The sequence below is a fragment of the Mustela nivalis genome (genome assembly GCF_964662115.1).
Source record: "Mustela nivalis genome assembly, chromosome: X".
NCBI lineage: Eukaryota > Metazoa > Chordata > Mammalia > Carnivora > Mustelidae > Mustela > Mustela nivalis.
The window spans coordinates 118,564,394-118,586,761 of record NC_139040.1 but is presented as its reverse complement, the minus strand read 5'-3'; the positions used below and the strand labels follow the sequence as shown (position 1 = coordinate 118,586,761).

Below are 22,368 nucleotides of genomic sequence, written 5' to 3'. Positions count from 1 at the left end.
AGCTTTTTCAGACCTGCTCTTTGATCTAATTATTGGAGACATTAATAAAGCAGCACATAGACTACAACTTTATGTTTAAAGAGTTTACTGATTTGGCAGAGAGAAAATGAGCCGTGGGCAGAGGCAGAGGGAGAGGCAGACTCTCCGCCGAGCAGGGAGGCTGATGTGGGTCTCCATCACAAGACCCTGGGATCGCGACCCGAGCCGAAGGAGGACGCTTAACTGACTGAGCCCCTCCAGGCACCATCCCTAAATTACAACTTTAAAACATATTTTCATAACTATGTTCCAGTGTAATTGGTCACTTTTGCAATCCTTTGTATATTTGAGCATTTTAAGATCTATTCTGAGACGGGATCTACAGGCTCCTCCAGAAGGACAAGGGGTCCCAAAGTTCTCCGAAATCTACAAGCCCCTGCCCTGGACCCCAGCACATGTTTCACACAGAACCCCCCCACCCACAGGAGTTTCTCCAGGGGGCTTCACCTCTGAAGTCTTCCAGGAGTGACAGCAAAAATCCCCCTCCACGGACAGCAGCTTGGGGTCTCCAGAACCACCCAGGAGAGCAGAGCACGCTGGTTTTTTTTTTTTTTAAAGACTTTAAAAAAATTTATGTATTTATTTATTTGACAGACAGAGACCACATGGAGGCAGAGAGGCAGGCAGAGAGAGAGGAGGAAGCAGGCTCCCCGCTGAGCAGAGAGCCGGATGCGGGGCTCGATCTCAGGACCCTGAGATCATGACCTGAGCTAAAGGCAGAGGCTCTAACCCACTGAGCCACCCAGGCGTCCCTCACTCATCAGTTTAAAGGGAAAAATAATTTCCGTGCCTCTGAGCCTTAGAGATACAGTGCTCAATCTCGGGGCATATAGGATTTATAAATTCCTCAGATCAAAGGATTATAATGTGGCAGACACTCAGACACACACAGAGACACTCCCCCCACTTCAAGGTAGGAGGCGCTGCTACTGCCATCCAGAAGCCCCTCCATGGCAGACCGTACCCCACCCAGAGTCACACACTTCCCGGTGAGGGCTGGATATGGGACCTCTCATCCCGACTCAGAACAACTCGGAAAGCCCATTCAAGCGCCAGAGCCCCCCATGGGGTGAGCCAAGTCCATCGCTGAGCCTACATCCCAACTTCATTTCTCTCTGCCCGGTCCTGCTTCCTTCCTGCCTGCCTCTTCCTCAGCCTTGATCCCATGGGCGCGCCTCAATGCCTCTCCTGCGCAGTCCACTCAGCTCAGCCTCACAGCCTACCTCCAGGGGGGACCAAGCTGCCAAATACAACGTTAACTCTGAAGGTCTGATTGTTTTTTGCAAAGGAAAATTTAAACCGTTAAAGGAACCCTATGGACTATGTACACTAATAACAAACTACCAGGAAGTTCCAAGGTTTAATAGATAAAGTCATCTCTTGGATTGGCTACATTTTCATTCCTATTCCTATAGAGGCTCAACCTTGATCTTTCATCATCTGAACAGGTTTTCTGAAGTGATAAGATGTGGGAAATGGCCGTCTTTGATATCTGTATAGCAGAAGGAAAGAACATAGGATGAAAACAGATGAAAAGAAGGCAGAAGAGAAGCACCTGTTATGGAACCTGGACCAGAAGCTGCACCACGTGGGGGAGGGGAAGGGGGGGAACCAGGACCGCGGATGAAAAAGGTGATGAACACCGAGTAAGGCCTAGAACTGGAATTAAAATAACCCCATGTTAGCTACACTGGAATTAAAATTTAAACCTTAATAAAAAACTGAATTATGAAGTGCAGCGTATTAGGTGTAAAACATTTTTATGAAAGATGTTTTTTATAAAAATCTATCCTGGGGTGCCTGGCTGGCTCAGCCAGTAGAGCACAGGGCTTTTGATCTTAGAGGCGTGAGTTCAAGCCCCATGTTGGGTGTAAGGGCTTATTTTAAATAAATAGACTTAAAAAAAAATCTATCCTGGAAAGGAAATTAAGAAAATGATTTTATTTACAAGAGCGTGCAAGTGAATAAAATATCCAGGAATAAATTTAACCAAGAAAGCGAAAAGCTTATACATTGAAAACAATGCTGAACTAAATGAAAGAGGACCTAAAGATACAGAAAGGCACGCTGTGTTCTTGGGAAGGCAACCTTGTTACAAGGTCAAAATCACTCACTATGCATATACAGGCAATCTCTATCAAAATTCCAACAGTCTGTTTTGTAGCAATGCAAAAGCCAACTCTCAAATTTATATAGAATTCCAAGGGGACCCAGACGGCCAAAACGATGCTGACAAAGTAGGGGGAACCAGATTTCCTAACTTCAAAACTTACTATAAAACTACAGGAATCAGGATACCTGGGTGGCTCAGTGGGTTAAGCCTCTGCCTTCGGCTCAGGTCATGATCTCAGGGTTCTGGGATCGAGCCCCACATCGGGCTCTCTGCTCGGCAGGAAGCCCGCTTCCGCCTCTCTCTCTGCTTACTTGTGATCTCTCTTTCTCTGTGTCAAATAAATAAATAAAATCTTTAAAAAAAAAACCCTGCAGGAGTCAAAACAGCATGACCCTGGAGCAAGAGTAAACATATGGATCAATGGAAGAGAATTTATTTTATTTTATTTTTTAAAGATTATTTATTTGACAGATAGAGGCCACAAGTAGGCAGAGGGGCAGGCAGAGACAGAGAGAGATGGAAGCAGGCACCCCGCTGAGCAGAGAGCCCAAACGTGGGGCTCGATCCCAGGACCCTGGAATCATGACCCGAGCCGAAGGCAGAGGCCTCAACCCACTGAGCCACCCAGGCGCCCCAATGGAAGAGAATTTAAAGTCCAGAAGCAAACACTTACACTTATGATCAATTGATTTCGACAAGGGCGCCAAGATAATTCATCAGGGAATGAAAAATCTTTTTAAGAAAAGGTGCTGGGGCAACTGGATGTCCACATGCAAAAGAAAGAAGCTGGACCCCTAGCTTACACCAGATACAAAAACTAACTCAAAATTCATCAGAGACCCATAAGAGCCCAAACTCGAAAACTTTAATTAATTTTCTAATTTTTTAAAATTCCAGAGTGATTAACATACAATGTCCTATTAGTTTCAAGTGTCCAATAGAGTGAGCTTTCAGAAAGAGAACACAGGAGTAATTCTTTGTGGCCCTGCGTTAGGCTAAGAGTTCCTAGACACAACGTCAAAAGCACGACCCATAGAAGAACTGAGAAAGTCTCTGATAAGGGCTTTGCTTCCAGAATACACAGGAACTCTTACAACTCTCTAATAAGACCAAAAGAAAAAAAAAAACAATTAAAAATGAGCCGAAGATTCTAATGAACAGCTCACCCAAGAAGACTACGAGTGGCTAACAGGCACATGGAAAGATGCTCAGCATCACGCCCGGCGAGTGGATGCAGACAGACAGACAGACAGACCACACCAAGTACTGGAGAGGATGAGAAGAGCCCAGACCGCCGTTGCCGGCCGAAATGGAAAAAGGCTGTAGCCACTCTCTGTATCCTCTTGGAAGTTTCTCTGCAAGTTAAACATTTATTTACCTGATGATCCAGCAAATCTGCTCCTGGGTATTTTACCCAAGAGGAACCAAGACGTAGTTCCACACAAAGACCTGGACCTGAGTGTTTAGAACAACATTATTCGCAATAACCGAAAAGTGGAAACAGACCAGGTGCCCCCCCAACTTCTTTAGGGCTCACAAGTATTCTGTCGTATCACAAGTAGCCCATGTCTCATCTGGGTCAACTTTTTGTGTAGTTATTCAGAGAGACAACACAGGGAATACCCATCCGAGAGGATGACGACTTGGCAGTACAAAGGAAATACCGCCACGGGCTACCGCAAGGCTGAGCCCCAGAAACCTCAGACGAAGTGAAAAAAATTAGACACAAAAGACCACGTTACCGAATGGTTCCATTTATAGGAAAAACTGTGGAGAGGTCCGTCTGTAAGACAAAGCAGACTGGTGGTTCTCTGGGGCCGGGGGTGGGGGTGGGGTTTGTGGGCACTGCTGCAAATAGGTGTTTTTGTGATGAAAACGCTCTCACACCAGATCGGATGGTGGCGAGGGCAGCACAACTCTAACTTATGAAAAATCAGTGAATCCCGGGCATGCCCATTAACTTCGTGTTATGTAAAGGAGGCCTAAATAAAGCATTAAAAAAAAAAATCTTGTGAAACAGGACTGGGTACAAAAGTTGACACTGTGTTTCCACCAAAGAACAGAAAAGCCCAGAATGGCCTGAAGCCTAGAAACTGGCTTCACTACCCTCACATCATGGCAGAACAAATGCTTCTAGAAAGGGAAGCAAGTGTGCCTATCTGTGATGCTTAATTCTGCGTGTCACCTTGACTGGCCATGGGGTATCCCGATTGAACAGTAGTTCTGGGTGTGCTTGGAGGCTGTTTTCGGCTGAGATTAGCATTGGAGCCAGGGGGCTCAGCCACGTAGATGGCCCTTCCCACTGTGGGCGGCATATCCAACCCGCTGAGGCCACAACAGACTGAAAGAGGAAAGAGGGATTGACTCCTTTTGTCCCCTTGCTGCTTGAGCTGGGACTGTCATCTGCTCTGATTTGGGGACTGGGATTTACCCCATTGGCTCCCCTAATTCTCAGGCCTCGGGACTTCTGTCTTATGGGGTGGGGGTGAGCCAGGTGGTGGGTACTAAGGAGGGCCAGTATTGCACGGAGCACTGCATGTAGTGCATCAACAATGAATCTTGGAGCACTCAAAAAAATAAAGTTTAAAAAAAGAAAAAGCTTTCCTGGGTCTCCAACTTGCAGACGGCAAATGGCGGGACTTCTCAGCCCCCACAATCGCCAGAGGTGATTCCCCAGAGTCAAGATCCCCCCCCCCCATGTATTTCCTACTGGTTGTTTGTCTGGAGAGCCTGAATATGCCAGCCCTTTACCAAACGAAGCCAAGTTCAACATACGAATAGGGAAAATTCGAGAAATATAAAATGATTCCCTGAAGGCAGAGAATCCAATGCCCCGGATTCCCAGGACTTCATAATTCACCACCTAGGACTACGCCGTACTTCCTTTTTGAAAAGCCACAGACCCACAGTCTTATCAAATCCTTTCCCCAAACCTCTGGAGTTACACAATCCAGACCGCTGCTTCTAAGCAGCATTAACCCAATCCACATTCAGGGGACAAGCGAGCAAATTCGCAGTAAAAGTCACCTGATTTACTGTGACATTCGCTTCCAACGTTTAATCACCATTAGCTGTGAGATGGCCTTTCTGCAGATTCCAGCCTTTTCTGAGTTTGCCCTACTTCCCCGCCACCTGGAGTAGTAGTAAGTGTCTCCCTACTTTCCAAAAATAGAAATCACTTGAAAATGACCGTGAACAATACCTCTCAAGGTTTGTCTCACTTCAACCTTTCCTCTTAGGTGCTTTTTTCCCCTCCCTTACCTAGCCGCCTCCTCTTGTCCTTTAGTTTGTTCTCTTGAATGCTCTAAATTTTCACAGCCCATCAAGCATGACAACTACTAGCACTGAGCACAGAATTCTAAAGTAATGGCAAATATAGCAGCAACATTAGTTGCCGTATCCTCCAGAATAAGTTCATTTCAAACACACACACACCCCCCCACAACCTAGGGAGAATGGTGCCCTGATATAATTACAATGGCCAAGACTGTGAAGGAATTCTGGGTGTTCACAGGAGGGAAAATGTACCAGAAGGGAAGGTATTTAGTGGAATGATAACGGAATGACACTAAGGCTCTTGGAGAGCAAGAATATTTCTAGGCTCCAAAATACCCAGCAGCCAGGATGGAGAAAGAGTTTTCTTTCTTTGGACCGCACCTTAATGTAATTCCTGTTTGGAGGAATAAGCATTTCTGGCACATTCCTTGCATCCAAGTTACGCCTTTTCACTTGTGCAAAATACAGAACCACAGACTCTGAGAGCTGTAATTTTTTCTACGAACCAAGTGACAGAGCTCAACCGTCCCATTTTCCTGATGAGGACACTGAGGATGACTGCCCAGTGTTACTCAGAGACAAGGTCAGGACTACAACCTATGCCTGCCAGCCTCAGCCCCAGGCTCCTTTTACGGGATCCCCACCATGTCCGTGAAGGAGTTAATTTAAGAAATCAAGATCTAGACAGAACGAGAGTGAGCCCCATCAGTAGACAGTATGAGTACATAAGCGGGACAAGATGAAGCCACCAGTCTTCCTATTTCTCTTCCCACGAAGAACTCAAACCCATTCTGATCCCTTAATTTTACAGGTCGGCTTGTTAAATCCAAGCTCCGGTGGTAATTACATAACTACAGCACTAGCTTTGTTTTAAGAACTTCATGCTCTTCTCTCGGAGGAGGAGAGTCAAGGCTTCCATCTCGGGCAGGAAGCTCTGCCTGGGTCCCCCAGCTGCGGGGCGGGGCCTCCTGTGGACGGGGTGAAGCCGTGCCAACTCCCATTCCCGAGAGAGGGAACCCTCGGGACAGTCGACCTCCTGGCCCTTTTTGTCCTCCCTTTGAGAATTCCAGCCACTAGAGAAAAAGAGGCAGGAGGCCCTTCCTTTTTAGAAAGGGATGAAGGAGACGTCCTTTGTCATCTGCGTCACGACTGGTCAAACCACAGTGCAGCAGGTCCAGGAAGGTGGGAGCTTTAAGGGGCATTCAAAGGTGCAGGGTAACCCTGGGACAGTGTCTAAGGACATCAATTTATTTGAAGGTCTTTAAAGTGGGGATTTCATTACACGATTCCAACCAACACGGCGTTATCACCATGTCACCGCAGGCACTTGGAAGCCAAGCTGGGAGACTTCAGCACATACATGAGAGCAGGAAGAATTCTGTCCTAGCTCTTCAGAGCTTGTGGCCGGCGACTCTTGGCTAGGCCCCCGTGTTACCTGGCGTATAAGTTCTTGCTACTCTGCGGTTAGGGAAACTTAGGTGGCCAATGTGGGAGGTAACGGCTCTGGCAAAAAGGATCTTGGTGGCTGGTGGGTCAAACCCAGATCAGAAGGAGACAGCCAGATGGTTCCAGGCTCTAAGTCCTAGTGCACAATGAAGTCCAAGTCCGCCCTGACCTTCCGCCCTGCGCCATAGATGGGAGTGGGGCCTGAGCTAGCGGGCAGCTTGAAGGACAGAGGTTCTAGCCATCCCCCTGAGAAACACGACAGTGGGTACAATTAGAAATCACTGTGCCATCTTCGGGATTTTCAGGCAAGCTCTTACGCATGTACCAGGTTAAAAATCTGAAAACACTGTACTTACTGTGTTTTTCTGAGTGACCATATCCTGAAAAAAAAAAAAAAAAAGAGAAGATGAATATAGCTTTTAAAAATAGCCACTTATTTCCGTAAACACTACAAGCACCTTGCCCCCCACCCCCAACATCTAGCACCCACCTTCGAGCAAAAGTTAATCATTTCAAACCTTTTGCTTCCCCGGGGTGAAAAGCTTCAACTAGGGGGAGCCTCAGAGAACTGTGAAATTCCTATTCTAGGGAAAACATGCCAATTGGCTAGCTTTTGGAAGGATGGAGGGGCATATACGGTTATAAGGACTTCCCGTAGCGGTGGCAACGCTTTTGTCCAGATGCTCTGAGATTCGAGTCTGGGGCTCTGAATTCCCTGCAGCTCGCCTGCCCAGTGAGGAAGGTCCGGGACGGGACCGCCGGGTAAGTCCCACGCTATCCTCGGGGCTCCGTCAGGGCTCCCGTGCCCCCCACAGCCTTGCCACACAAGGGTGCTGCCGGGAGCATCTCCGCCACCTTGCTGGACCAGCCTCGGAACCATCAAATCCAATGACGTTGGTCTGAGTCAGCGAACATCGCAACAGGGTGATGCAGCCTTTGAGTGTATCATTTATGCGCCAGAAGCCAACACTTGCTGACAGGAGGAGACATAATTACACAGCAGCAGCCCCATAAAAGGGCCTTCATATATTCTGAGATTTGGGCTTTTGGATGACAAGCGCAGCCTCCTTGTTCTGGTGTCACACAGAACAGACAACCCATTTCCATTTTAGGGACGATTTTTCCATATTCTAAGAAACTAAAACTTATCTTGGTCATGGGACTTTCCAGAGGAATCTACTAAGGCATTGTTGAGGGAAAAATATATATATATATATTGCGGAATGCCTGGGTAGCTCTGAGCCTCTGCATTCGGCTCAGACCATGATCTCGGGGTCCTGGGATCGAGTCCCGCATCGGTCTCTCTTCTCAGCAGGGAGCCTGCTTCCCCCCTCTCTCTATCTGCCTGCCTCTCTGCCTACTTGTGATCTCTTTGTCTGTCAGCTAACTAACTAACTAAATAATCTTTAAAAAAAAGAAAAATATATTGCATTGGAAAAAAAATTTTTCTAATTTCACATTTCTCATCAAAATAAGGCTTAATAAGCTACCCTTTCATATTTTCTAGTTCTAAATATTTGCAAGCACAACCACCTTAAGTGAAAAATCAGTTAAAAGAAAAAAAAATCAGTATCTAAATATCGAAAGTAATAAATTAGATGGGCTTCTAGCCTTTCGGAAACTACCATACAGCATAAAGTACAAATAATAAGCCCGTTTCTTCTTTCAATGTCCTCTTAATGACTTCTTAAAACCCAGCCCTGCACTCTAATCACACAGCACACATCTACGTCAAGTGTACGTGATACAGAACAGAGAGAGGTTCTACATCTGATGCAGACTGGACCTCCACCAGGAAATAACCCCCAATGATTATAGGACCCAGAAAAATCGGGTTAAATTTCAAGAAACACATACAAATTCAACTTTATCATCACAAAATTGTGCTATTTATATATTAGAGATTTTTAACACTAAGGGAGCTGGACATTTAAAACTGTCCGCGAAAGCTAATTTGAAGCCGCCGGTTCTCACCCATGGCTGTGCTTTTGAGTTAAAAAAAAATCTCTCAGAGACTGTATGTAATTGGTCTGGAGCAGGACCTGGGTATTGGGATATTTACAAGCTGCCCAAGTAATTCTAAAGTGCAGTCAAGGTTGAGTAAAGCTGCTGTAAACAAACCAAGATTTTCCTCCTGAAATCATTTAATGCAGACTAGGATCTTCTGACCAATATTAAGACATCCGACAATGTTAATATTTCTTGAGTTTTAGAGTAACCCACCTTAGACATTCACATTTTACAAATACATTTTTTTAAAGTTTTTACTCTAATTCCAGTTAGTTAGCTTACAGTGTTGTGTTAGTTTCAGGTGGACAGTACAGGATTCAGCACCCCCACTCGGGGCCGCCTACCCCACTGCCATCTCCCCCTCTGTTCCAAAAAGGAGCATTTTTTCAAAGTACTATTATCCGAAAAACATCTGTATCACACTTGCAAGAATAAATTTTTTTAAAGATTTTATTTATTTATTTGACACAGAGAGATCACAAGTAGGCAGAGAGGCAGGCAGAGAGAGAGGAGGAAGCAGGCTCCCCGCTGAGCAAAGAGACCGATGTGGGGCTCGATCCCAGGACCCTGAGATCGTGATCTGAGCCGAAGGCAGAGACTTTAACCCACTGAGCCACCCAGGCGCCCCGCAAGAATAAATTTTTTAAAATATCCATCACTACTGAGTTGTGCATGAACAGACAAGTTTTCAGTTTTGCTCTGCTTTCAGTGGTGGGGGGCATGGGGAACAACAGATTAAATACGGAACCTTCTCCCCACTTTGGTAACTGTTCTCTGTCGTCATCCTATCATTCGAGTTGAGAAACTACTTTTGTTTGTTAATGTGTAGGTTTGGATCAAACTGCCCTCTAAAGGATTCAGAGTCGTGTGTTTGCTTCAATGGAAGCTAACAGTTTTTGCCTTCATTTCCCTAATGAGCCTGAAAACACTAAAGTTGCTTCTAAATGCTTCTCTGTGGTACGCAGGCTCACGCAGCAGTCAGGAAGTCATCGTGTGAGCGAGAAACTGTAGTAGGAAGGAAGGAATTGCACAAGCAAAGTTTTTTTTTCTCCAACCTCCTGCACTACGTGTACATTTCCTCTGAACGTGAAATACCATTTTCCCAAAGCCAAATATTCACGAGAAGATGAACCATACCCTTTACCTTCAACGAAAGAGCAGTGTCCACGTCAGTGTCATGGTACAGGATCACATTATTGGCCATGTCAAAGCTCTCTCGGACCCCCAGATGGTAAAAGAGGGACGGCTGTCTGGAGACGTCACTCATGTCCACCACGGCAACATCTGAGACGAACAAGGACGGGACACGGTGATCGGTCTGCTGCATCTACTTCCCACCCAACACCAACAGGGAGCTACTGCAGTTTGTGTTTCTACCACCAGTCTCTTAGATAAAGCAGAAAGTGATGAGTGCCCGGCTGCAAATGACCCCATGGGCAGGGGAAGAAAAGCAACAAGAGAAACCCCTTCCTTCCTCAGCGCGCTGGGAATGTAGCCTCGCTTGAAAACTGCTGATCAATTCAGCTTCACGGTTATCTTTATTAGGAAATAAGTTCTCTCCAAAGAGTAGATTTAGCTTACATACAAATGATAAAGTATGATGAAATGTAAAACACTGCTCCTGCCACACGCAGCCCAAGACACAGAACATCATCTGTACTGCCAGAGTCTCACGTGCCTCTTCCCAGTCACATCCCCTGCCTCCTGCTCAGAGAACACCTCTGTCTTGATCTCCGTATTTAGGGGTTCCCCGCATGCCTATGTCTATACATAAAAATACATATGCACGCACGTATATATATGCGCATGTGTATTATATACATGCACGCACAAGATTATAGATATGGTATATTACAGATACGCATGTATATAGTGACATATACTGACATATGCATGTGTATGCATATTATAATGTATGAATTCGTCAACAGTATATTGCTTAGTTCTGCATGTTTTTGAACCTTATAGACACAGTATCACACCATATGTGTTCTTGGACTTGCTGTTGGTTGGTATGCTCCTACCCGTTTGCAGGTCTAGCTCTAGTTCAACATCGCGTTCCATCATACGAGGACTGGATGGAAATTTCTTTCGCCATCTTGTCTAAATACACGGGTTTTTCTTTCTTTTTCCTATTTCAAACTGCTGTGATGAACACTCCTTCTGGCTCGCGTGTCCGCCGTCACCTTGAACATGTGGATCAAGTGCCCCTGGAGGTATGCCCTACAGAGACTTACTCCAAACAGGGGAGCAACACATCACGTCGACAAGGAACGTGTTTACATGTGCCTAGTAGTTGACAAGCCCTGGGCGGGCCTTCTCTTTGCCCATGTACAGATTGCCCGCTCTATGGCAGGTGTTGCGCGAAGACGCGAGAACAAGGCCTAATCCATTCCCTCCAAAATGTGTATGATACAATGACAGTGACAGGAAAGAAGTGGTGGTTAGAATCAGTCAGGAAGGCAGCAGTGAGGGGAACCGTGACAAACAACCCCCAGGAAGGTACTCACCCCGCACTGGGGCGGAGGTCAGTCAGGGAAGGCCCACAGGAAGGGATGTTGTCTTGGATCTGAAGGTCCAGAAGAGTCAGACAAAGTGGTTGAGGGGTTGAGAAGACCGTAAGCGCGGGGGGCCAAAGGGAAGATGGGGTGTATTAGGGCAACTGCGAATAATTTCATGAAAAGATGAACCTGGAAGGGTTAACAGGTGCCAGAGGGTGACGGGGTCTGAAGGCCAAGGTAAGAGGGCCGCCTCTACCTTGAGGCAATGGGAAACCTAGGGTAGGGTGGTTTTTTGATTTTTACTTTTTATCATGGAAAAATACAAATATATATAAAAGTAGAAGAATATAAGGAAACCCCCGTAGTCTCTTCACTTCCCTCAACAACGACCAGCTCAAAGCCAGCCTTGTTCCGTCTCTACTGGGACCCACACCACCTCCTTCCACATTATTTTGACGCAAATGCCAAACACCATTACATTCCCAAGTAGTTCAGTACATACCGCTCAAAGAGGAGTAGGCAAAGAAAAACAAAAATCACTGCAGTGGGCAGCAGCCGACTGGGTGGCTCAGTCGGCTAAGTGTCCTAGTCTTGGTTTCAGCTCAGGTCGTAATCTCAGAGTCCTGGGACTGGGCCCGCACTAGGCTCTGTGCTCAGCGGGGAGCCTGCTGGGGACTCGCTCTCCTTCTCCCTCCACTTCTGCCTCTCCCCCACCGCCCTGCTTGCTCTCTGAAGTCAATGAATAAAATCTAAGAAAAAAAAAATCACTGTAGTATCAACATCTCACCTAAAAGTTCTGGAAAAATAATCATGAGGGGTTTTACACAGGAGCCTATCATATCCAAATTCACCCCTTTGAGGCTATTGCTCAAGAAAGGATAAATGTATATGCTAAGGAAATACTTCACAACCCAGGATGGTTAATTTATCTCCCATGGATGAGTGATCCCCCCCACAGACATTTGCTTGGAGTCAAAAATCACCCTGCAGCTGAATGAATCGAACATTCTGCTTCTAGGCTCATCCCCTGGACTCTACCTACTTACCTCAAAAAGTGTGGGTTTTCTAATGACGCTACTACGAAGTGGCAACACAGTGCTAACACCAAGACCCCGGTGACTGCTGTAATTAGTTCACTGAGGAAAGCAAGCAATCTGGAGACAAAGCAGAGTGATGGGAACAGCCAGAGGACAGGGATGAAGGACAGCAGCCCTCAACTTATGTCGGCCATTTTTGTAGGGAACCTTCAACTTAGGGCAATAGCTTGTCCCTGAGGAGATGACGACTTAATCTGGTGACACAAGTTCCTTCTCTCCTCCACCTACTCGAAGGTCTGTGTCCGGTCCTGTACTCTAGCCTCAGCCCCTCTGCTAAAGAGCCCCTCCGTAGCACCTCCAAGGGTCGGGTCAGAGACTTTCCAGTAGCCAATGAACACAGAGCAGACTGATAGCACCACCGAAAATTCCAAGTAATCCATGGTCAATAGAAAAATTGTCTCATACCCGAAGTTGCCATTTTTACCTGACATTCGTCACTCAGGTCACTAGACTAAGTTGACACTGAGGATTTACACCACGACCATATTCAACCAGCTTATTTTTACAACTCCCAAGATATTAATTTCACAGATACAGAAACACTAAATATGATTAAACACCACACTGGCATTTTTATTACACATGAGGCATCAAGGGTTTGTTTGGTGCCCCCCCTCACCCCAAGAGATCCTAAATTACCTTAAAGCTTCAAACACCCACAATGGTTGGGGCACCTGGGTGACTCAGTGGGTTAAGCCACTGCCTTTGACTCGGGTCATGATCCCAGGGTTCTGGGATCGAGCCCCGCATCGGGATCTCTGTTCAGCAGGGAGCCTGCTTCCCCTCTCTCTCTGCCCACCTCTCTGCCTGCTTGTGATCTCTCTGTCAAATAAATGAATAAAAATCTTTAAAAAAACAAAAACAAAAACACCACCACAATGGTTACCTGCTCTGAAATTTGCAAAGTAATTCCACAAACACCTTGGTTGAATTTCAGAGCCACCCTGGTCGACGGGCAGGGAAGGCATTGGCTTTACTTGGCAGGTGGGGAAAGGCGGCGTGAGGATTCATCCAAGGTCTCACAGCCAAGGGCATGACAGAATCACTGCTCTCGAGTATCCAGAGGTGGTTTCTGACCTTCCTGACTCGCTTTCTCAAACACAGCCACGGGAGGGTAAAATGGCATATTTATCCAGCTAAATCTTCCGCAAACACATCACAGATAAAGAGAGTTTTTAAAAGGCGGATTTTCATTTGCAAATGCAGCCCATGCTCGGAGCACCATTACCTTTCAGTTTCTAAGGACACAGGTCAGCTTCAGGGGAAAGGTCTGCATAAAGGAAGCCGCCCTTCTTGCTGGGGGACCCGTATACGCCCTATGCATCTTGGTTTAACAACCCTTAAGAAGGGGTGCCACATCAGGAACTTGCCACAAGCCAAGGCTCCCCTTAAAACCTACTCTTAACAGGAAAGTGTCTGAATTTAAAAACGAAGTGCCTTTCAAACAACTGAACCACCAATTACAATGATCTCGCTACGTGCTAATAGGAAATCAGGACAAACGATGAATCGGATGGTAGTTCATTAAAAACTTTTGAACACTTAACCGTTCTTTTTGTGTCGCGTTTTATAAGTAGTAAGTAAAACTGTAATTTTCTAGTGTGGTTTAAAAGCGCCTGATTTCCAAAGCAAAGCATTCGTCAACAAAACGGTATAATGGTAAATGATTTACCGCACAGTACTTCTGTGACTGTGCTGGTTCACGCCAGTCTTCGAGTATATTCCAGGCAATCTGAAGTAGTGACGGTAAGACTGGTTGTCTCTAAATGAACTAGATTTTAGAATAACTTTACTGCTGAAGACATTAAAGAAAAAAATCTCACTGGACTTAGGGCAACATTAGTCGTCCAAAAGCTACCTGAAAACAACAGAGCCTAGATTTACTAGTCAGGAAGCACCCTCTACTTCAGACCCAATTTTCCAGTCCTATAAGGAGGAGACAAGCTACCAATTCAGGGTCAGGAAGTCAACAAATTCTTACCAAATGCAGCATCGACAGGGGCTGGGTGCCAGCTGCTTCAAGGATCACTTTGCTATGGGGAAGGCAGGGGCAGGAGAATGGGGACATCGGGAACCTACACCTGGCCCCTATCTTTGGCTTTCCAGGACCTTTTTGAAAGAATGACCCCAAAATAAAATGTGTATACCATCCTAGGTGTGATTCAGATGTGTCCACTACCAGTTTTTTTTCTTCAAAGAAATATGCCAGATATAAGCAAACTATGCTCTGAGGTGAATGGACTCACTGGGCTTAATCCGAGAGCTCTCACAGTGAAGTATTTGCCACATGAAACGTAGCAGGACTGCAGTCACCTAGCTCTCACATGTTTGTGTTGCTCGTCCAGATAACAAGGAAAAAATGCTGCACACTAGGGCGCGTTGGTCACTTCAAGTGCTATCCGTATGGAGGCCATCATCCGCGATGGTGCACGTCACAGCTCCGACTCACGGTTCCCCGGCAGTCTCGAAATATACTACCTCAGTATATTCAGCTTCCTTCTGCCCTTTTATGAAGAGATCTGCTGTGACCTAACTCTCTTTGGCAAAGTGTTTGGAGACATACTTCTTAAAACCCTCTTCTGACCAGCAGATAATGACTTTCTCTTCTGCAAGGTCTGTGTCATACGTCACCTTCAAGATGTGAGCAATTTCAGAGATGAGGAGGGCCTGAGGTACTGCGACCACACAGCACCAGCTGCGAAGGGGGGGACCGCTGAACCCGTCTGTCAGAGGGACTCAATTGTAGGAGACAGCACCGTCTTCCTGCATTTGTTCTCTGTCTCATCACGATGACCACCAGTCAACAAGAGAGGACCAGTGGCTTTTACAACCACTTCAATAAGAAAACGCCCTCTTTCTTCATGAAGTCAACTGTTCTTTCAAGATCAATTCTAGGGGCCAGGGCTTCTGCCGGACGACTGCTTTCAGCCATCCTGTGCTCCAAGTTTCCTGAGCGAGGTCCGCCCCACAGCCTGTGGAGGGGCAGAGTTCACTCGGTGATGGCGGCGGGAATTCACTGCTGGATACAGGCCCATATTTCATTGTTCTTACCCCATCTAATTTTCTCTCCCCCCACCCCCGACCCCGTGTATCAGTATCCTTTTTCCTAGGTGGTTCTTTAAGAATCAATGTCCAGAGTTCCTGGTTTCCATCAAGCATGGCTCACTGGCCACAGACTTTTGTGAAAATGACTTTGCAAGGTCGAGTCTTTTGAATGCAGGATTCTCATTCTAAGAGAATACCTTTTCTAGTGAACCCAACCAACAAATCTTACAACGTCAGCCTTGTGAGATCCAATGACCATCCAAAGGTCATTCACATCAAAATGATCTTGGCTTCCAGCTCACAACGAAAATAACTAGAAGGCTACGTTGGAGGCCAATCAAGAACCTTTAGGATATCAGTCATTCCTTGCCCTGTGTTCGTGTAATCCACTTCTTTCGCTGTCTTTTGTGTGGACAGAACTGGCCTGATGCAATGCAGCTGGCCTTGAGGATATTTTTGCCTTTGGTAAGTTGATCAGTAAGATGCAGAGATATATTCTGGATACTAACGCTTCATGACAAAACATCTCAAAATACAATGTTCTGTTCGAGTTAAGTTCTGGTTCTGTCAGATGGAGTAGACATTCCAGCCCGTCTCTCCCTGAACACATCTATTAAAACTAGGCAGAATGGATTGAATCTGTTTAAGAATATGCAAAGCAAGCAAGCAGATTGGAGAAGACCTGATTCTAAATTCCACCAAATCAAAATCAAGGTTCCCCATTTCTTCCCCACTCTCTTCTAGCCTGGACTAAAGGCAGCCTGAAACCTCCCCCAAATGGGGGCTGGGTGTCGATGCAGAGAGCACCAGGAGAGGCCCCCTACTTCTGGCTCAGAAAGCAGCAAAGGGGCCTCCAAATGCGCAGAGAGAGCGAAGGCAGTTCTCCGCTCTTCTCTTTTCCCTCTTCCCTTGCACACCCAGGACCCCTACGATTCCACAGCATCACCAGCAGAGACTGTCTGGGGCAGTGGGGCCTACAGGTGCCTGGACCTCTGAGACAGCAGGACCTTTTGCTCTACCTGGAGGAGCTGTGGTCCCCAGGTGGGTGGCAGTGAATCCCCGCTGCTTTTTTCTCCCTCTGAATTCCTGGCCTCAAACATGGGCAGTTGTGGGACGTGCCAGGCAGAGTGGGTTAAATAAAGCCCCGGTGTTCTGGCCACAGGACCGTAAAGGGGAGTCCCATTAAATCCCAAAGTACAAAGCCAAATACCACTGAAAAGGCTTTGAAATCACAAAGGGCGCCACAACTGAAACGGAGCTTGGCAGCCTAAACCAACCAGGCTGGCCACCCATTAAGGCAAAAATACCACCAGACTCCATAGGACATATGCAAGGCCCAGAATCTCATCAGAGGATTTCAAAAGATCCGGGGTACAGTCCCAAATCACTCGGATCCCTTCAAAGATGCAGGAATGCTTCAACTCACCTGGGAAAAGATAATCAATGGACTCTGATAACAAGAGGACACAGACATCAGAATTACCTGACAATGACTTTAAAGCAACTATTATAAAAGTCCCCCCAAAAGTAAGTAAGGGCAGACGCTTCTGAAAAGAATGGGGGAGGAGTCTCAACAAATAAAGAGAAGAACCAAATGGAAACCTTAGGGGTGAACACTGTAATAACCAAAACAGAAAACTCAGCAGATGGGCTCCCAAGAAGAATGGACATGACAGAGGGGTCAGTGACATTAAAGAATGTCCAGTAGAAATGATCCAATCTGAACAGAGAGAAAACAAAGACTTTATGTCCAAACATAGAAAGATCTAGAAATTAATACCCTCTTCCAAAGGCCCATAAGCTAATAGGTAAAAAGCAGAGGAAAGGATCATGAATAAATAGCTCTCAGAATTAAAAAAAAAGAAAAAAAGGGAACATGCCCAAATACATGCAGAAAAAGGGAAACACGAGAGATGTCAAGAGGACGAGAGATGTCAAGTGGAGACGCCATCTCTCAACTAACTGATTACCGAGGGTCAAAAAATTGGCAACCAGTTCAGTCATCAAAACAGACAAGATACAAAATCGTGTAACCCACAGAAAGGAATCTGAAACTAGCTATAGAGTTACCCAAAATGCCACTCTGGGGTGCCTAATGAACAAAACCATATGCATATTAAACAGCACCTAGACAAAATTATTCACTGAGGCTTACTAGCCGAAAAATAGTAAGTATACATACATATATAAAATATCTATGTCTATCTGTATATATCTACAAGTATCCTTTAAGAAGGGATCAGTAAAATAAACAAGATACACCCACCCAATGAAGTACTATCCAGCTATAAAAAAGAAAAAGAGGGGCGCCTGGGTGGCTCAGTGGGTTAAGCCTCTGCCTTCGGCTCAGGTCATGATCCCAGGGTCCTGGGATCGAGCCCCATGCTGGGCTCCCTGCTCAGCAGGGAGCCTGCTTCCTCCTCTCTCTCTCTGCCTGCCTCTCTGCCTACTTGTGATGTTGGTCTGTCCAATAAATGAATAAATAAATCTTTAAAAAAATAAAAGAAAAATGAAGATGCCCATATTCTGATTTGGAAAGTTGTCCAGGCTCAGCTGTTAATGGAAAAAAGCAAGATGCACAACAGTGTATTTGGCCTGGTACCTTTTAAATAAGAAAGGGAGAATAAGAATGCACATTCATACATGCTTTTATTTACCTAGCACAAGTGGTCACACCTTCTCCAGAAAGGACCAGATAAATATTTTTGGCTTTGTGGCAGCACCGTGTCCGCCGGTGTAGAGATGGGTTCCAGCACAAGTTTATTCACAAAATGAAGACAGCCAGTGTGCAGACTGCTGTGGCTGACAACTGAAAGAAGGAAACACTATAAGGATAAATAAGAAACTGAAAAAAAAGATTAGGTGAAACGGTGTAGATGGGATAAATTGGACTTCATCAAAATTAAGAACATCCGTGCATTAGAGAACAGCACCAAGGAAGTTTAAAGATGTATCACAGAAAGGGAGAGAAAATTTGCCAACCACATATCTGACATGGGTCTTGTTTCTAGAACACAAAGCATTTTTTACAACTCAATAGTAAGAGGACAAATAACTTAAAAAAACAGGCAAATTCTAAGAGAAATTCAAACCGACATTTCTCCAAAGAAGATATACAAATGGCCAAGCACCCAACACACGAAAAGACAGTCAACATCCTTCCTCACCAGGGAAATGCGGATCAAAACCACCAGGAGCCACCGCTTCAGACCCGCTAGGGCGGCTGCCAGTGCTGCTGGGGACATGCTGTGACCAGAGCGCGCCTGTGCTGCTGGGGGGAATGCAAACCGCGGAGCGGCTCTGGACAAGTCTTTTGGAAAGCAGCTCCTCAAAAGGTTAAATGTGAGGTCGATGCACCCCAAGTGTCCACTGATGGATAAATGGATGAACAAAATAGGGTATATCCCTACAACGGATTATTCAGCCTTAAATAGCTAGGGAATTCGGACACGTGTCATAGCACGGATGAACGTCAAGGGCGTTCCATTAAATGAAATAAGCCAGTCACGAAAATGAACAAACACTGTATGATTCCACTTACATGAAGCGCGCCCGGGAGGCCAAATCATAGAAACAGAGAGCAGGATGGTAGCTGCCAGGCGCCGAGGGGAGGGCAAAGCGGGGAGTTGTTTAATGGACGGAGAGTTAGAGTTTCTTGAGATGGACGGGTTCTGGAGATGGGGTGGACAAAATGAATGTCCTGAAGGCCACCAAACGGCTCGTTTGGAAGTGGCTGAGAGAGATTTTAGATCAGCTGTTTTATTAAATCACAATATAATTTTTTTTAAAAAAGAAGGTTAAACAGAGAATAACCACAGGACCTAGAAATCCCACTCCCGGGCACATACTCAAGACAAACGCAAGCGGATGCCTACACAAAAAGCTACAGTGTGACTCAAAACAGCCCCACATCTGTCCACAGGTGGATAAAAACATGGTCCACCCGTCCACAGTTTCCTATGGCCGCTGCCACGCAAAAGGAACGCAGGGCCCAGACGCGTGGCCACACAGATGCACCGTGGACACGAGCCAGAAGCAGCCAGTTGCGCGAGACAGGTTGTGCTCTCTAGCACATCTAGAGAGACAGAAAGGCGAGCAATGGTTGCCCGGGGCCGGGGCTAGGTGGCTAGAATGGGGAAAGACTGCCAATGGGCCCAGGCTGCTTTTCTGGGGGCAACAGCAGGGGCCTGAACTCAGCGGCGATGACGGGCACCCGGTTCTGAATCCGGACGAACTACCACCAGCTGAAGGCTGCAGGCGAGCAAGTCCATCTCACCACGGCTGGGTTCCTGGGATTTGGGTTTGTTTGGTTTTTTTTTTTTTTTTTTTTGAAAAAGTAGAATATTCTTAGCAGCAGCACTGTTCCTAACTTGAACTACTCCAAATGTTCACCAACAGAAAACCTACTATAGTGTATGCTTCCAATGAACCACTACATAGAAATGAAAACGAGCAAATCATTGCTGTATTAACAACAGAGAGGAATTCCCCAAACGCAATGGTGAAGGAAAGGAGCCGGAGACAAAAAGGGAGATTATTTCATTTCTAAAGAAAGAGAAAGGCAAACCAAGACACAGACTCTTAACTCTAGAGATGACACTGGCTGGTCACCAGAGGGGAGGTCGGGGACATGGGGGAGGGGATGGGGGAAACAGGTGACAGGGGTGAAGGCGGGCACTTGTCCTGAGGAGCACCGGGTGATCTATGAGACTGAACCACTATATTCTATACCTGAACTTGGTATTACACTGCATATGAACTGTACTGGAATTAAAGAAAACTTTATAAAAAAAGGAAAAAAAAGTACACCAACAGGCAAAGCTAGCCTATGCTGAGACAGGAGACAGTTGTCGCTCTGGGCCAGGCTCCAAGCAGATGCCAGCACGCTCCGGGATGCTCCCGGTGTTCCCTTTTTTGACCCAAGCGTGGAGTTACACAGTTGGAGAGCTCGCAAAAGCTCACGGAACACGACACTTACGGCTGTGCCCTCTTCTGTATGGATTCTGTACCTTGACAGAAAAAGAAAAATCAACAGCCTCTCGAAGCAGAGGTTTGTACCTTTTCCTCACTTCCCTCCTTCAGCACAGGACCAGGACCAGAGCTAGGATTAAATCTCCAACCTCTAAACTTTGGGGGGGGGGAGAAAAACTGTCTGAGCCCCCCATGGGAGTGACCCTACCATCCTAATGTGACCCTACCATCGGGCATCGCTGAGCACTTACTACGTTCAGGGCACTATGTGTTGATCTCTACCTAGAGATTATTTTTTTAATGAGGCTCAGAGATGTTAACTAGGCTCATCCAGGGTCACACAGCCAATGGAGGCCAGGGCAAAAATGGAAACCTGAGCTGCCAAGCCCATGTTTTTTTATCCCTCTGTCACTTGTGTCACCAAGGGCAGTGGGACACGATGATGGAACACATGCTGGTCAAGCCTCATCTTGGATCTGTTTTGGTGGTCTGTACCCCGGAGCGCAGAAAGGCCATCTGCCCCAAGGATAACCTGCACTCCCTACACTTTCCTGGAGGGTGAGGTACCAGCATGGCTCTGGCAGCTCGACTCCACGTGCCCGGAACACTCATCCTGGGCGAGAGCCTTCTCCGGGGTGCTTGAGACAAGGTGTCAGACGTGCTTCATCTCAAGTCACCCGTGTGCAACTTCATTTGCGATCGGTCACAGACCTCTGTGTAGAAGCCCCAACAGTCAAGTGCTCAGAAGTACTCGTGAGAGGCTGCGTGCAACCACAGCCTGGAGGCAGGCACAGACGTCTCTGAGAGGACACACAGAAGGGGACCTTCACAGAAAAGTAACCTCGAGGAGACTTTCCCAGAACGAAAATTCTCTGCTCATCCTAAGTCCCAAGGAGATGAGTAAGCAAGCCACAGTGTGGGAGCAAATGCTCGCAAAATATACCTCAGACAAAGCACTTGAATCCAGAATATATAAAGAACTCGCGTAATTCACTAATAAGAGGACAACCCAATGAAATGGGTAGATGGTCTCAAAAAGATACCTCACAGACGAAGATATGTGCGTGGCCAAAAAGCACATGCAAAGGGGCTCAACATTATTAATCAACAAGGAAAGGTGAACTAAAACCATAACGAGAAGACCAGTATACAAATGTTCACAGCAATTTCACCTGTAATAGCCCAAAGCGGGAACGGCCCCCATGCCCTTCCACAGGAGAATGACTAAACCGACCGTGGTGTGTCCACGCAATCCAACGGTGCTCCGCACGGCCAAGCAGCAAACTACAGACACACGCTCGGTGTGCGTGAATCCCAACCACGCGGCGCCGAGCGAGGGACGCACGTGCTGCACGAGCCCATTTATACAAAACCCTAGCGATGGCAAATCTAATGGGTGGTGATGGCATCTCGGTCACTCCGGGGGGCCGGGAATGGGAGTAGGGAAGGGAATGAGCAAGAGGGGACATGAGGGAACTTTCTCGACTGATGGAACGTCTCTTCTGATAGGGTCTGTTCACGTGGGTCTAGTCATGTCCCAGACTGTGCGGCGGAGGCGTGTAGGCGTCGAGGTCTGCGCGCCCTAAGCGAGAGATGGTTAAGACCGTCACAGTCAAGCGTGGGGCAGGGAGGAGGCAGCGGGGAACAAGGAATCAGCACGGCACGACGTTCCTCACCGTTGGAGCTGCGTCGTGTACATGCCTGGAATCCTCCGCAAGAAAAATCCAAGAACAAGTTCATCTACAAGGAATGAACCGACTCCTCTCCCGCTTCCACCTCTGTCCAGTTCTGCCCGGCCCCCGGGGCTGGCCCGATCCTGCAGTGAACTCGGCTTCCTGCCGCCGGCCACGGCTCAATTCCTGCCGGGGCC

At 46.7% G+C, this 22,368-nt stretch overlaps 1 protein-coding gene across 7 annotated transcripts in view; it reads right to left on the bottom strand.

The window, feature by feature from the left end:
* MAP3K15 (mitogen-activated protein kinase kinase kinase 15) overlaps window positions 1–22,368 on the bottom strand; it is a 114,482-nt gene that overhangs the window by 83,749 nt on the left and 8,365 nt on the right. For all 7 annotated transcript variants that reach the window (XR_014307339.1, XM_082718283.1, XM_082718288.1 and 4 more), the window contains exons 2-3: window positions 10,029–10,168; window positions 7,231–7,254 (exon numbers count right to left, since the gene is read on the bottom strand). Coding sequence is in view for 6 of the 7 variants with exons in the window: in XM_082718283.1 (XP_082574409.1) it covers window positions 7,231–7,254; window positions 10,029–10,168 (164 nt within the window). In the remaining variant the exon portion in view is untranslated. The remainder of the gene's footprint in view (window positions 1–7,230; window positions 7,255–10,028; window positions 10,169–22,368) is intronic.